At 35.0% G+C, this 14,220-nt stretch overlaps 1 protein-coding gene across 1 annotated transcript in view; it reads left to right on the forward strand.

Annotated features, from left to right (window-relative positions):
• Positions 1–13,372, forward strand: part of LOC146944134 (uncharacterized) — a 30,173-nt gene extending 16,801 nt beyond the window's left edge. The window contains exons 3-5 of the mRNA XM_085742545.1: positions 10,317–10,535; positions 10,628–12,619; positions 13,049–13,372. Coding sequence (XP_085598671.1) covers positions 10,317–10,535; positions 10,628–12,619; positions 13,049–13,368 — 2,531 coding nt within the window. The 3' untranslated portion in view covers positions 13,369–13,372. The remainder of the gene's footprint in view (positions 1–10,316; positions 10,536–10,627; positions 12,620–13,048) is intronic.
• The last annotated feature ends 848 nt before the right edge of the window (positions 13,373–14,220 follow it).

The following is a 14,220-nucleotide window of genomic DNA, read 5'->3' on the forward strand; positions in this document are numbered from 1 at the left end:
TTACCTTCCAACACAAACAACCAAACCTTGTTTCACAACTTCGGTTTGATGGACAAGAGTATCAATACTCACAAAACCAGTCCTAAACAAGTATCTAACACGACACAAGAAAGAACACAGTAAAGATTCTAAACCTGCATCAACATGATACAAGAGTAGAATACATGGAAGACAACTCAAAACCCTAAAAATCTATTCTTTTACAAATCGATGGTTTTGATAAATTACAACTCAACTAAAGGTCCATCTCGATGCATCAAAGAGATACAAAGAGAGGCTCACAATTACGGCACGAGTTGAAACCCTAATGACTCAATCCAATATTCTTGAATTGGTAAATAAAACTAAGGTACAAGTCTTCCTTATATAGCCTTTCAAAGCATGGGCATTTTCGTAATATGCTAAACATATATTTGTATCAAATATTCTCTTCAGAAATATGTTGAAACAAATATTCTCCAGAAAATATATTTTCTAAAATCTGTTTTGAAAATATATTTTACAAATATGGAAAGTCCTAAAAAGTAGGAACATGTTTAGGAACTTCCATAACCACCACCAAGAAATCCTAAAATATTGTTTATATTTTAGAAACAAATCTTCCAGTTTATTCTGGACAATAACGTGATGCTTGGTGAACAAGAAATAGGGTGTGGTTTCCTTACTGAGATAAACATTGCATAAACCAAGCCCATGAACCGGGCACACTGAACCGCGCCAAGATGTTGGAACATCGTATCCAACATACACTAGTATTTGTTTTATCAACAATGAAGCAAATACCCAAATACTCAACAATCTCCCCCTTTGGATTTATTTGTTGTTAAAACAACCTGAGGCCATTCAGAACAAGGTAGAGAGATACCACACATACATTTCTTCATCCGCAACCATGAAGAAAAGTATCACATCTGCAAATGGACATGTTGTATCATCATCCAGCACATTATCAGCATCTTGCAGGGATGCCTATCTACATGTTAGAACATTGGTTCCAACTTACAGAATATGGATATTTGTTTTAGCAATAATGCAGCCAACACAAATACCCATCAAGAAAGGATTCATTACAACTTGTGATGTCTCAACAAAGGAAGAAGAATCCAACTCCTAATCACTCTCACTCCCTATGATCTAACCCTATTTCTCTCTCTAAAATATATTACAAATGAAAAACTAGGAAGAAAACTAATTAATTCCAAGCTGTAATGAACAAGAGCTATTTATAGAATTCTGTTCTGCATGAACTCGCCACTGCGAGTTACTTCACTCGTAATTGCGAGTTGAGGTTCTAGACCAATAAGCTGCTGCCACGTCACCTCTGATGGGCTAGACCGCCCTAACTCGCAACTGCGAGTAAATGAACTCGCCATTGCGAGTTGCTCGCAATTGCTGCTCGCCATTGCGAGTTGAATGTGAGTAGCTACTGCCACCTGCTCCAGCTTCTGCCATTTTGCACTTTTTCATGATTTTTCTTCTTTGCTCACTGCCTTGGGGTAAATTCCTGCATAAAAGGATAGAGTAAGATATATAAAACGTAATAAGGCATTTAACGCTTATCTCTCGGCTTTTCCTTCAATAACTTGCAAAGCAAGCAACAAAAAGTGCTTAAAATATACATGAATTTAACACTTATTTGACACTTATCAAACTCTCCCCAACTTAACTCTTTGTTTGTCCTCAAACAAAAGATTGAAAATCAAACAAGTTAAAAGGACAAGACACAAGTACAAAAGGCTTTGAAACTTTTTCAGATGAATTATTCAAAATGAATGCGCGGGCAAGTCTAAGTTTCCAACTAAACTAAAATTCTACTACAAATATGAAATGAGTCCTATGTACAAAGTTCATGTCAAAAAGTTCAAGTCAATAATATATTTACTTACGAACCACACCTAACACACTTCTTTGCAAGTAGATAAACAATTGAAAACATATGAATGAGGGTTATGAACACACATCCGGCATCAAGTTAACATTCCAATCAAGTTATGTGTCCATCCAACTATCATTTCAAAAGGCACAAAAACATGGATCAAAAGGTCTTTGAGGGTTATAACTTGGCTTGGCTACAAAAGAAAGGACATTTGTGGGAAAATTGAATTCAAAAGGCCAAGCATAAGGGAACATTCCTTCTATTCACATTCAAAAGACAAGATTACAAGAATCCCCTTAATTCTACACAAACCCTTGGTGTTCACACATGATACACTTTGATCTTGACAACTTATTCTATTTTTGGATTTTTCTTTCTTTTTCTCTTTTTCTCTTTTTCTTTTTCATATCATGTACACATTGTTTTCTTTTCTTTTTCTTTTTGTATTTACAACACCAAGTTGTCTTGATCAAGAATAAAATTACACCATTGTACTTGACAAAAGATTTACATCTACCTTCTCTCCCCAACTTGAATCAAAATATACCCTATTTGAATGTTCCCCTACTCTAAGGCAAAAGGGACAAATAAACAATGAAAGATTAGGGTTCAACAATTAAAAACATCTCAGAGTCCTAAAGTGCGTCAAAAATGAACTGGATTTTGAAAAATTTAAGGGCAAATTCATCAAGCATTGTGCTTATGAATTGACAGTTCATAATTGATGACTCCGATTCATTTGGCTCAAGTGGGTTAGCAAGTACGCGCTCTTCTCACAAGGTAGGTTATTTGTGGTCAAGTATGTTTCACTCAATTAACAAAAAATGTGCCTTGATCATTTCCATGCCTTCACACAATTCAAAACAATTATTGGATTTAACATAAAGCGATTGAGTTAAACAATGAATGCCGGTCTCCTTGCACATAGTACAAACAATTGAGGTTTCCTCACTTTTAGGCTAGAACTAAGTGGTTCACAAATAAATACATTATCGCGGAGAACTAAATGCAATGAAATTTGTACCAAGTACTCGTTTCATATTCGAGCAAAAACCTAGAAAAACTAGAAACTTGTACCTTGGCTTTGCGCTTTACAACAATCATGTACCAATATCAATCATCTGAGATTTGAAAATTAAGCAAGAGTGATACAAAAGAAACTTCCAAAATTTTCAAATTAACACAAAATGAAGTACTTATTCAACCAAAAGTGCTAACACATTATTTTAATTAACATAATACGACATTAAACAATACTAATATAAATACAAACATCACGATACTACATAAAAACGATTGTCACCATACACCAATATCCAAAATGATTAAACAAAGTACTAATTAAAATAAAATACGAGTCAATGTGCTAAAATGAAATAACCAACAGAAGCAAAATATTGTTCAAAAAGGAAAGCAAATAAAAGATAACTGAGAAGGTAAGAATTGACTGAAAGCTTGCTAAGATATCAAACAATTAAGGATGAGCTTTCAAGTTTTTTCTTCCTTCTCAACCCTGCATGTCATCATCTGATCCATGGTGAGTGGAGGTAGCACTGTGCACATGTACTGGAGCAAATTTTGATGAAGTATTTTTGCATCAAACAAGATAAGTATTGTGTATCGTCTCCTCAGGGACTAGCGCGATATCACAGACAATTCAACAACAAATATCATTCTAAGTATTAAGAGTACTTGTTTGTTTCATTCAAAACTACGTGAACTAATTTGCAAATAATAAAATGGACATTAAAAAGGCTTGAAACTTGTTAGGATCAAAGTTCCTTAACCAAGTGTCACACATAACCAAATGATCAAATGCGGATTCTAGCTTCTCAAACAATATTATCACAATCATTTCTACAATATCCTTCGTGTCCAAAGTGATATCATTATTTCTAAGGTATCTTTTAAACATTCGTGTCCAAACATTTAAAAGATAACAAAGTCGATCGGATAACTTAATCGACCGTGTTCAACCGACTAAATGTCCAAAAGCATTAAGTTCTTGATTAACGGTGATTATCAAAGATTACCAAAAGTGTCAAGAATGATAACTTAAGATAGATTGTTACTCTAGATCTACATTCAAGAGTTCGTGTCTAAATCATCTTGAATCTCTTTGAAAGTATTAAGAGCAAGAATAACAACAATATTGAATAAAAGTGCTAGAACCATATATTTATAGATCAAAGATTACATGTTAGCAAATATCAAGTACCTCATATCCCAACAAAGGGGATTTAGCTACTCATCGTCATGGAAGCCTTGCAAGAATGGATTGAATAGAAAGGATTCATTACAACTTGTGATGTCTCAACAAAGGAAGAAGAATCCAACTCCTAATCACTCTCACTCCCTATGATCTAACCCTATTTCTCTCTCTAAAAGATATTACAAATGAAAAACTAGGAAGAAAACTAATTAATTCCAAGCTGTAATGAACAAGAGCTATTTATAGAATTCTGTTCTGCATGAACTCGCCACTGCGAGTTACTTCACTCGCAATTGCGAGTTGAGGTTCTGGACCAATAAGCTGCTGCCACGTCACCTCTGATGGGCTAGACCGCCCTAACTCGCAACTGCGAGTAAATGAACTCGCCATTGCGAGTTGCTCGCAATTGCTGCTCGCCATTGCGAGTTAAATGCGAGTAGTTACTGCCTCCTGCTCCAGCTTCTGCCATTTTGCACTTTTTTATGATTTTTCTTCTTTGCTCACTGCCTTGGGGTAAATTCCTGCATAAAAGGATAGAGTAAGATATATAAAACGTAATAAGGCATTTAACGCTTATCTCTTGGCTTTTCCTTCAATAACTTGCAAAGCAAGCAACAAAAAGTGCTTAAAATATACATGAATTTAACACTTCTTTGACACTTATCAGTCCTCAATCAAAGCAGTTGAAGGTAGAAAAATAAAGAAAAAGAGAAAGAAAATTTTCAGTCAAACCGGTACTAAAAAGTTAATCAGTATTACTAACTCCCCGGCAACGGCGCCAAAAACTTGATGTGTGAAATCCGCAAGTGCACAATTTTATCAAAGTAGTAAAAATATCGTTCCACAGGGAGTTGTTGTAATTATTGATTCTCTTTTCAATTGTGATTAGCTGAAGAGTTCAGTTTTAGAAGTTTAGCAAATTTGGTGTTTATAAAATAATAAAAAGCGCCTCGGGATTATTGGTTCATCATAATGACAAATCATTTACAATTCAAACCTATATCCAAGTCTTATGTTAAATCCGTTTCCAAAGACAAGTTTCTCTAATGTATTTCAAGGTTCCTTTCAGAATCCATGAGTGTGTTTCAATAACTATCACGCCTATTCTCATGGTCGATTTATCTCAAGATTTACTAGACTATTCTCATGTTTCGTAAACCTTGTCTAATCTCACTTGTTCCAATACTAACCATCTTCTTTCGATTCTTCAATTGTATTTGAAATGTGGATTAAGAACGGTGAGACTAGATTAGAAAATAAATTTACATAAAATTAGGGTTCTAGGCTTGGTTTGATAGGGATTAGGTCATTAGACTCATCCAACAATCCCAACGCAAAGAAATCAACTCACTCATGTTCATCATAGACAAAGAGATTAAAGAGATGGAGTAGACATACATAAAAGTAAACGGCTGAAAGTAAAAGAACAAGAATTGTAAAGAACAAGAAAATAAAGAACTTTGATTCAAAAGAAATAATTGTCACAAAGAATTCCCAAGATTCAAAGATGAATAATACAAGTCTGATGGCTCCTCTATTTATAGCTAAAGGAACAACATAAAATTGCACTAAATCAGAGCATAAATTTGTATTAAATCGGGGCATAAATTTGCACCAAATCAGGACATATAATTGTACTAAATCTGCACATAAATATGCACCAAATCAGCACATAAGTATGCACCAAATCAGCACATAAATATGGCAGAATTTCCCTCTTTTTAGCTTTCTTCTCAAACAAGTTTTAATCATGCATCTTAATCCATTCTTTTGCTCAAAGACTCGATCTTTCATCATATTTAATCCTGAAATAAAAACAAACAAATTTGAAGTACCAAAGTTCTAAAAATAAACTAAAAACACATAAAATTCTACTAAAATAAACACTTAAAACCATATAAAATACAACTTATCAGGCAGCTCGAACAATTCCCCATCTCCAGTTGGTATACCACCTGTAGCGGCCCGGACCTCTTTACCTTTGCTTGATTGGGCCAACTTCTTCTTCTCCAAAGGAACCTCATCTTCCTCGACGGGTTCATCGTCCACTCTAACCGGGAACCACGCATCCGCGGCACACTCCCTCCGAGCGTCCCTCATCCTGTCGACACTAATCCGACCGGTCACTCTCTAGTTCGCCCTCTGGAGAAGAGAACGCATTTTCGGATGCATGCTAGAAATCTTTCCTGCAAAAGCAAAACAACGCGTCAGCAGGAAGTTAAAATAATAAAACAAAAGCAAAGGAACAAAGTAAACAAGAAAGTTATCAAGTAAGTCTGACGGACTGAGAGAAAACACTAAACTCCAAGTGTCGATCGCTCGAGGAACAGTAACCAAATTCCATAACGAATCCAATTGATGGTTAGCTTCCTCGTCGACCACCATGGTAGGGTGGAAAGATTTCACAAATTTCCAAATCTTGTTGTACCCTAGTTTCTCTCGGCTCGATAAGCGTGCATATTTACACTTGTAGAATTTGGGCTTATATTCAAAGTGGTCCGGATACCGGAAGAAGTTAAAGCAAAGAATCCGGGTGGAAGCCACACCTCATTTCCCGTGAGGCTTCACCACCGTCGTTAGCACGTTTCTCAAAGCAACTTCAGTTCGCGACCACACTAGGAAAAACCACTCCTTAAAATCAGTCAACCCTCCTTCGAAGGGTTCGAACAACCTCTTATCTTGGCAAAAAGTTATCCACTTTCGCCCGCCTTTCCTCCCTGTCTCTCATCGAACCGAGAAGATGCTAAAGAACAAATCTTTAGAGGGAGAGACATGCAGATACTGGCATAACAAGTCAAAAGCTTTGACGAAGGTATAAGAGTGTGGGTTCAACTGCGAGGGGCATAACTCTAACCACTGACGAACAACGGCGAGAATGGTAGTCTGAACCCCCATCTCTTTGAAAGCCACCACATACATGGGAATACGGTTAGCAGTGTACTTTGAGCATATCCGGTCCGAGGTGTTCGAGAAATTCACTTCCCAATCTTCTTTCCACCCCACGGAAAGATGAGGGATTACTGCCGCACCATCAGAGGAAAACAAGGATATCACATCCAAAGGCACCTTCCCAACCCAAGAAATGTCATGCAAGATTACCTCGTTTCTATTAGGGTTCCCTGCCATGAAGCACACTTGAAAGGAAAGCACAGAAATGGTGAATCCAAAACGATCAAACCCATTCTTCCTTTGCACATCAGGTTTGTCATGACAACAGGAAACCCTAGACCTTAAAACCAGGAGAATAAAGGAGGACCATTACAAACCACCACTTAACGGTGACGAGTCAAAACCCTAAAGTCCTAGTACTCCTCATCACCAGTGGTTTCCTCATCCAAAAACTTAAAACTCAAATAGGCTTAAAGTCCTAGTACTCCTCGTATGCAGCGGAAACCACCAAACAACGGTGGCAACCACCGCGACGGAGTAACCCTAAAAACATGTAAGATTACAGTTTTAAACAAAACCATACAACAGAGGAAGAAAGATACAGAGAAGGACGAACCTGTTTTAGAGATGAAAAGCTGGAGTTATTGGTGATGAGTTGAAGGATCAAAACGACACTGAAAATCATAAAGGGATTCTGGAAATTGAGTTGCTAAGAAACAGAGAAATGTAAAGTGTTCCAAACATGTGTTTAAAACATATTTATACTCCCTTCGCAACCTTTCAGAAAACAGGCGAGTGCGATCCAGTGCAGCCATTCACATACGACTTTTCACTAAAAAAAACGAGGCAACGACCTAGATCATCTCGGTTAACACATCCAACAGTCCTGATTGAATTATGTTGGTTCTCAAACGTCAGGATTAGATCAATGGTTCTATTAATGTCTTGGAAACATAACCCGAGACGCCATCAAGGTGCTAGGTACTCAAGTACTTTCATAGCCTTTACATGTGGCAGTCAGAAACCAAAGATCATGTCCCCTTAATCTCACCCTTGAGACACGGACATTAATTACGGAATGACAAACGACCAAATCTCTGACGAGGGAATATTTCCTACTTTTGAATGTCATAGGCGAACATGGTAGTGCCGAGCACGTACTCCCGACAAGATGGCTTTGACATTGAATGGCAAACACACACGAAGGGTCAGCGAGCATATGCTCACACGCACATCGCTCTTTACTCTAATGCCAATTTAATCACAAGTATTAAACCTCGAGATACGCTCGTCTATGCCGGACAAGAAGTTCACTCATGACAGGGTGCAAACACGTTTCATCAACTGGACCGTCCGGTTCCACCACGGATACTTCCCAAACTCGACTAGACCTCCGCGATCAGTTCCCCCGCCGCGACTTAAGTCATCACTCTTCATCTAGAGCAACGACTTGGGGGCTACTGTCCTGGACATGTCAAATACTTGGGCTTAACTACTTAGGCCCAACAACAAACCAAGCCCAAATGCTGCATTTGGCAACTTACTCACAACACACCCCTTCTCCGCGAGGGGGTGCTCGGAGCAATTGAGACCTGTTCAAACGAACAGTAACGTCTCTTTCCCACGTTCCCGCGAATATCTCACCGGCGGTTACACTTCTTACGATTTCGTAACCGCCGGACACACGTGTGCCATTACAACGGCTCTGCATTCACCCACCTCTATAAATAGGAAGCTCCTTGCAGCCTCCAAGGTAGAATCTATCTCACTCTCAAACCCCCCCATTTTGAACCTCTACTTACTTGAGCGTCGGAGTGTCCGCAGGTACACACCCCCCATTCGGTCCAACGCTCACCAGAATCCTTTCATCACCGTGAACCACCGCATTAAACAAAGCACTGACAACCACCTTCTGATCAGGTATAATCAAATAGTAACAATACTTATTGGTTTTATTGGTGTGTACATGAATAACTTAAATAAAATAATTAAACGAGAATGAATATAATAAAAGACGGAACTATATATCCTTAAAAATAAAAAAAAGACAGAACTATATTAAGTTTCAAACATATCATTTATATTTTTTTATGTCAAGTTAGTCCTTTATATTTGGAAATGTTCAAATGTTGGACCAAACTTTATTTTTACCAAAAAGCTTACTTGAATATTCAAAGAATATAAATTTCATTTTAAATTTGTAAGATAATATCTAAATCATATCACTTTATAAAAAATAAAAAAAAAATCTAAATCATATCATCACTTCAAGAATTAGGTGTGCTGTTGCACGCCCTCGACATTTGCAACTTACACTCATAATATTTTAGCTTGGATTGACCTTTCAAATCAATTTTACAGTTACTTTTCTTAATTGTTTTTGTCTTGTCCTCTTTGTTGGCTCGTATTTTTTTTTTTTTTTTCTGTATTTACTCAAATTTTTTGATCAACAATTTTTTTTTATTGGTCAAAATTAATAGAGAGGAAAAAAAGAGAAAGAGATCTAAAACACAATGTGAGCATGAGAGAGGAGTTGTCACAAATTGTTGTACAAATATACTTTATCATTATTTTCCTTCACTTGTTTATTGTTACATTATATACATTCATGATGTGTTTATTTGCTAATAAGACTTAAAATGAGTCGAGTCAAGTCAAATTCATATGAGCTTGATTCGACTCAATAAAAAATGGTTCAGTTCGTAGCTCAACTCAAATTCGAAACGAACATTTCTTTCACTTGAGTTTGACTTTTAAAATTCGCGAGTAACTTGGTTCGGTTCATTAGATTCAACTCATCTATTTGAATCACATAATTCAAAAATCATTTTTTTTTATCAAAAAAAGTCAAAATAACTTTATGGTCCTGTAAATATCTACAATTTCATTTTTTATATCTTTAAAATATTTAAGCAAGTTTTTTGGTTCCACAAATATTTTTCGACTTTTAGTTTCTGCTTTTAAGTAAACTAATGGGTACCATTTAAATTTTAAATTATTTTTCACATTCATTATTTGCATCCCTAATCAAGGGTTCTAGATCCTCCACTATATGTTATAATATCAAATCCAACAAAATTAATATGATCTAATTTAGTTTTTGTCTAATATTACAACCTTCTAGTTGTTAACAATTGTGGTATTGGGTGATGAAATATTGTTTCCAGTGTATAATGCGATGTACATAAATTCGTAAGAAAAGTAAACTATTGATGAAAATTGGTTCAAATGGTGTGAACATTTAAAACGAAAAAAGAAGGATCCCTCAAACTTAATATTTAGTTAAATATCATCAAAGTCTTTCGTAAATCATAATTTAAACTTTTATGTTAAATACAGGTGAAATTCCATTCTCCCTCTTCAACATCTCTTCTTTGAGAGTGATCAACCTTGGCCGTAACAATTTAAATGGAACTCTTTCAGATGAGACGTGTAATCAACTTCCTAAACTTGAAATGTTTTCGCTATACAATAATCATTTTGAAGGAACCATTCCACAATCAATTGGCAACTGCACATCGTTACAAGATTTATATTTACAAAATAACTTTTTTAGAGGTATACCCTAAACTTTTTTACACCACACTTCATCAACATCATATACATGTGGCTTTGTTTATTTGTTGTTTCTCCATGATATATGATTTTAGGTTCGATTCCAATGGAGATTGGCCATCTTAGTCAACTTCAGCTTCTAGAAATGAGAAATAACAGCTTGAGTGGGCACATTCCTTCCAAAGTCTTCAACATTTCAACATTGGAAATTTTGTTTCTTGTACAAAATTCTTTCTCAGGCATGCTTCCATCAAATTTTGGATTTGGACTTCCTAACCTACAATATCTGGAGATGCATGGAAACAAATTTGTTGGAAAAATTCCAAATAGTATATCCAATGCTTCAAATCTCGTTGCAGCTGACTTTAGTGATAATAAATTTAGTGGAATCATACCTAATTCTTTTGGAGATTTAAGATTCCTCAAGTTTCTCCGCATAAGTGGTAATAACTTGACATTAATTGATGATTCTCTTGAATTCAACTTCCTTACTTCACTTACAAGTTGCAGATATTTGAAATATCTTGAAGTATCAGGGAATAGTTTACTATCAAAACTTCCAAAGTCCATTGGAAACTTATCCGTAGAACACTTTTGGGCAAATTCTTGTGGAATTAATGGAAATATTCCACTAGAAATTGGAAACATGAGCAACCTGATTCGATTATCTTTGAATGATAATGATTTAAATGGATCAATCCCTGGTGTAATTAATGGGTTACATAAACTTCAAGCTTTAGATCTTGGTTTCAATAGACTGCAAGGGTCGACGATTGATGAGCTTTGTGAAATTAAGAGTTTGAGTGAGTTGTATTTAACAAGCAATAATCTTTTCGGAGTGTTACCAACATGTTTGGGAAATATGACTTCTCTTAGAAAGTTTTATATGGAATCTAATAGGTTAACCTCTGAAATACCTTCCTCCTTTTGGAATCTCAAAGATATTTTAGAGGTAAACTTATCCTCCAATGCTTTAATTGGAAATCTTCCACCTGAGATTAAGAATTTGAGAGCTGTTATACTGTTGGACTTGTCAATAAATCAAATTTCAAGCATCATTCCAACAGCAATAAGTGTCTTGACAACTTTAGAAACTTTTTCCTTAGCATATAACAAATTGAATGGGTCTATTCCAACTTCACTTGGTGAAATGTTAAGCTTAAGTTTCTTGGACTTGTCTCAAAATCTTCTTACTGGTGTGATCCCAAAATCCTTAGAATCACTTTCTTATCTTAAATACATAAATTTGTCATACAATAGATTGCAAGGAGAGATTCCTGATGGAGGACCTTTCAAAAGATTCGCAGCTCAATCTTTCATGCATAATGAAGCCTTGTGTGGCAATCCTCGCTTAAAAGTACCTCCATGTGATCAACATAGGAAAAAGTCAAAGACAAAGATGCTTGTAATCATATCCATATCACTCATAATTGTTGTATTGGGCATTTTGATTGTTGCATGTATAATGCTTCAAATGCATAAAAGGAAGAAGGTTGAAAGTCCACTTGATATGGGTTTATCCACTATAGGAGTTCCAAGAAGGATTTCCTATTATGAACTCGTCCAAGCAACTAATGGATTCAGTGAGAGTAATTTACTTGGAACGGGTGGTTTTGGATCTGTGTATCAAGGAATGCTTTCTAGTGGGAAGATGATAGCAATTAAAGTACTTGACTTAACAATGGAAGCTACTTCAAGAAGCTTTGATGCAGAATGCAATGCAATGCGCAACCTCCGGCATAGAAATCTCGTTCAAATTATCAGTAGTTGTTCAAATCCTGATTTCAAATCTCTAGTGATGGAGTTTATGTCTAATGGAAGTGTGGAAAAATGGTTATACTCTGATAACTTTTATTTGGATTTCTTGCAAAGGTTGAATATAATGATAGATGTGGCATCTGCATTGGAGTATCTCCATCATGGCTCTTCAATACCAGCTGTTCATTGTGATTTGAAGCCTAGTAATGTTTTACTAGATGAAGATATGATTGCACATGTGAGTGATTTTGGGATTTCCAAGCTCTTAGATGAAGGACATTCTAAAACTCATACTGAAACTTTAGCTACTCTTGGCTATGTTGCTCCAGGTTTTTTCTTGACTTCTAAGTCATATTATATCTTATCACTTTGAGTTTAGTCAGGTCCAACTCACTTGAGAAAATAATAAAAAATTTTAATACATATCTTTATTTATAAAAAAAAAAAATAAAGATTTGGATTAAGGACCAAATCGGTTGATATGGTATACTGTATTATTATGAATGAAACAGTACTTTTGTTTTAAAGAACAAAAACAAAAACAATTATTTAGTAAGAATAAAAACAATAACAAATTTTGATTATTTGCCAGGTGAGTTGAGTTTTTTTTTTTTTTAATCTAGTATTTATACGTTTTTTAGGCCAATTGGTCAAACCATGAAGACATTATATTTTTTCTGTTTTGTTATTGATTGGCAATCATAACACAAGTATGTTTGAGATTTTTTTTATAACTAGTGATTAATGTTCATATACAGAGTATGGATCTAGGGGGACCATTTCAGTAAAAGGAGATGTGTACAGCTATGGGATAATGCTAATGGAAATGTTCACTGGAAAGAAGCCAACAAATGAAATGTTTTCAGAAGAATTAACCTTGAAAACTTGGATTAGTGAATCAATGGCTAATTCCAGTATGGAAGGTATGGATTACAATTTGGGCTCACAACACTGGAAAGAAATTCATGATATCTTAGCTTTAGCATTGAGATGTTGTGAAGATTCACCTGAGGCTCGGATTAATATGACAGATGTAGCCACCTCGTTAATCAAGATCAAGACCTCATTCATCCGATGAAAAAGGGGATCAAGAAATAAAATTGGGTTAAATATGTTTTTGGTCCCTATAAATATGTCAACTTTTCGTTTTAGTCCCTCTAAAATTTTCCTTCAACTTTTGGTCCCTATAAAATTTTCAATCACTACTTTCGGTCCCTATTTTCAACTTAATTTATGTATTTTTTAATGAAATTGTGTAGAAATGTGTAAAATATTCAAAAACAATTTTCTGAAAAAAAATTATAATTTTTTAACAAAACACAAATTAAATATGAATTTTTAACCGTAAAAAATATAAAAATTCATATTAAATTTATGTTTTGTTAAAAAATTCTAATTTTTTTTTGGAGTGATTCTTATAATATTTTGAATTTTTCTGGAAAATTTTATTAAAAAATATGAATTCTACATATGAGTTTACTTTAAAAGAGGGACAAAAAGTGAAGATTGAAAATTTTATAGGGACTAAAGGTTGAAGGAAAATTTTAGAGGGACTAAAACGAAAAGTTGACATATTTATAGGGACCAAAAACATATTTAACCCAATAAAATTTGGTCAATTTCAAGTGCACATTATTATATGCTTTGGAAATATCACTCATGTTCCTTTATTCCAGATGATATTTGAATCTAGATTTAATATAAAACATTGTTTAATAAGAAATTGTGTAATTGTTGCGTCCTGACACTCTTGTTATGGTATCATCTATTGAAGTTGTATTTAAGTTTCATGTTGTCAAGATCCGTAGATTGTACAATGAATATTTGTGTTTGAGCACCGTCATTATTTGAACTATGAGTCTCACATTGTTGAGATTCATGAGTTGAGAGTTCAGACTAATATCTCAATAGATACTATTTCACAAGTACT

Source organism: Medicago sativa, chromosome 2 (genome assembly GCF_051527215.1).
Source record: "Medicago sativa cultivar Bolivia chromosome 2, Bolivia_mono, whole genome shotgun sequence".
Lineage (NCBI taxonomy): Eukaryota > Viridiplantae > Streptophyta > Magnoliopsida > Fabales > Fabaceae > Medicago > Medicago sativa.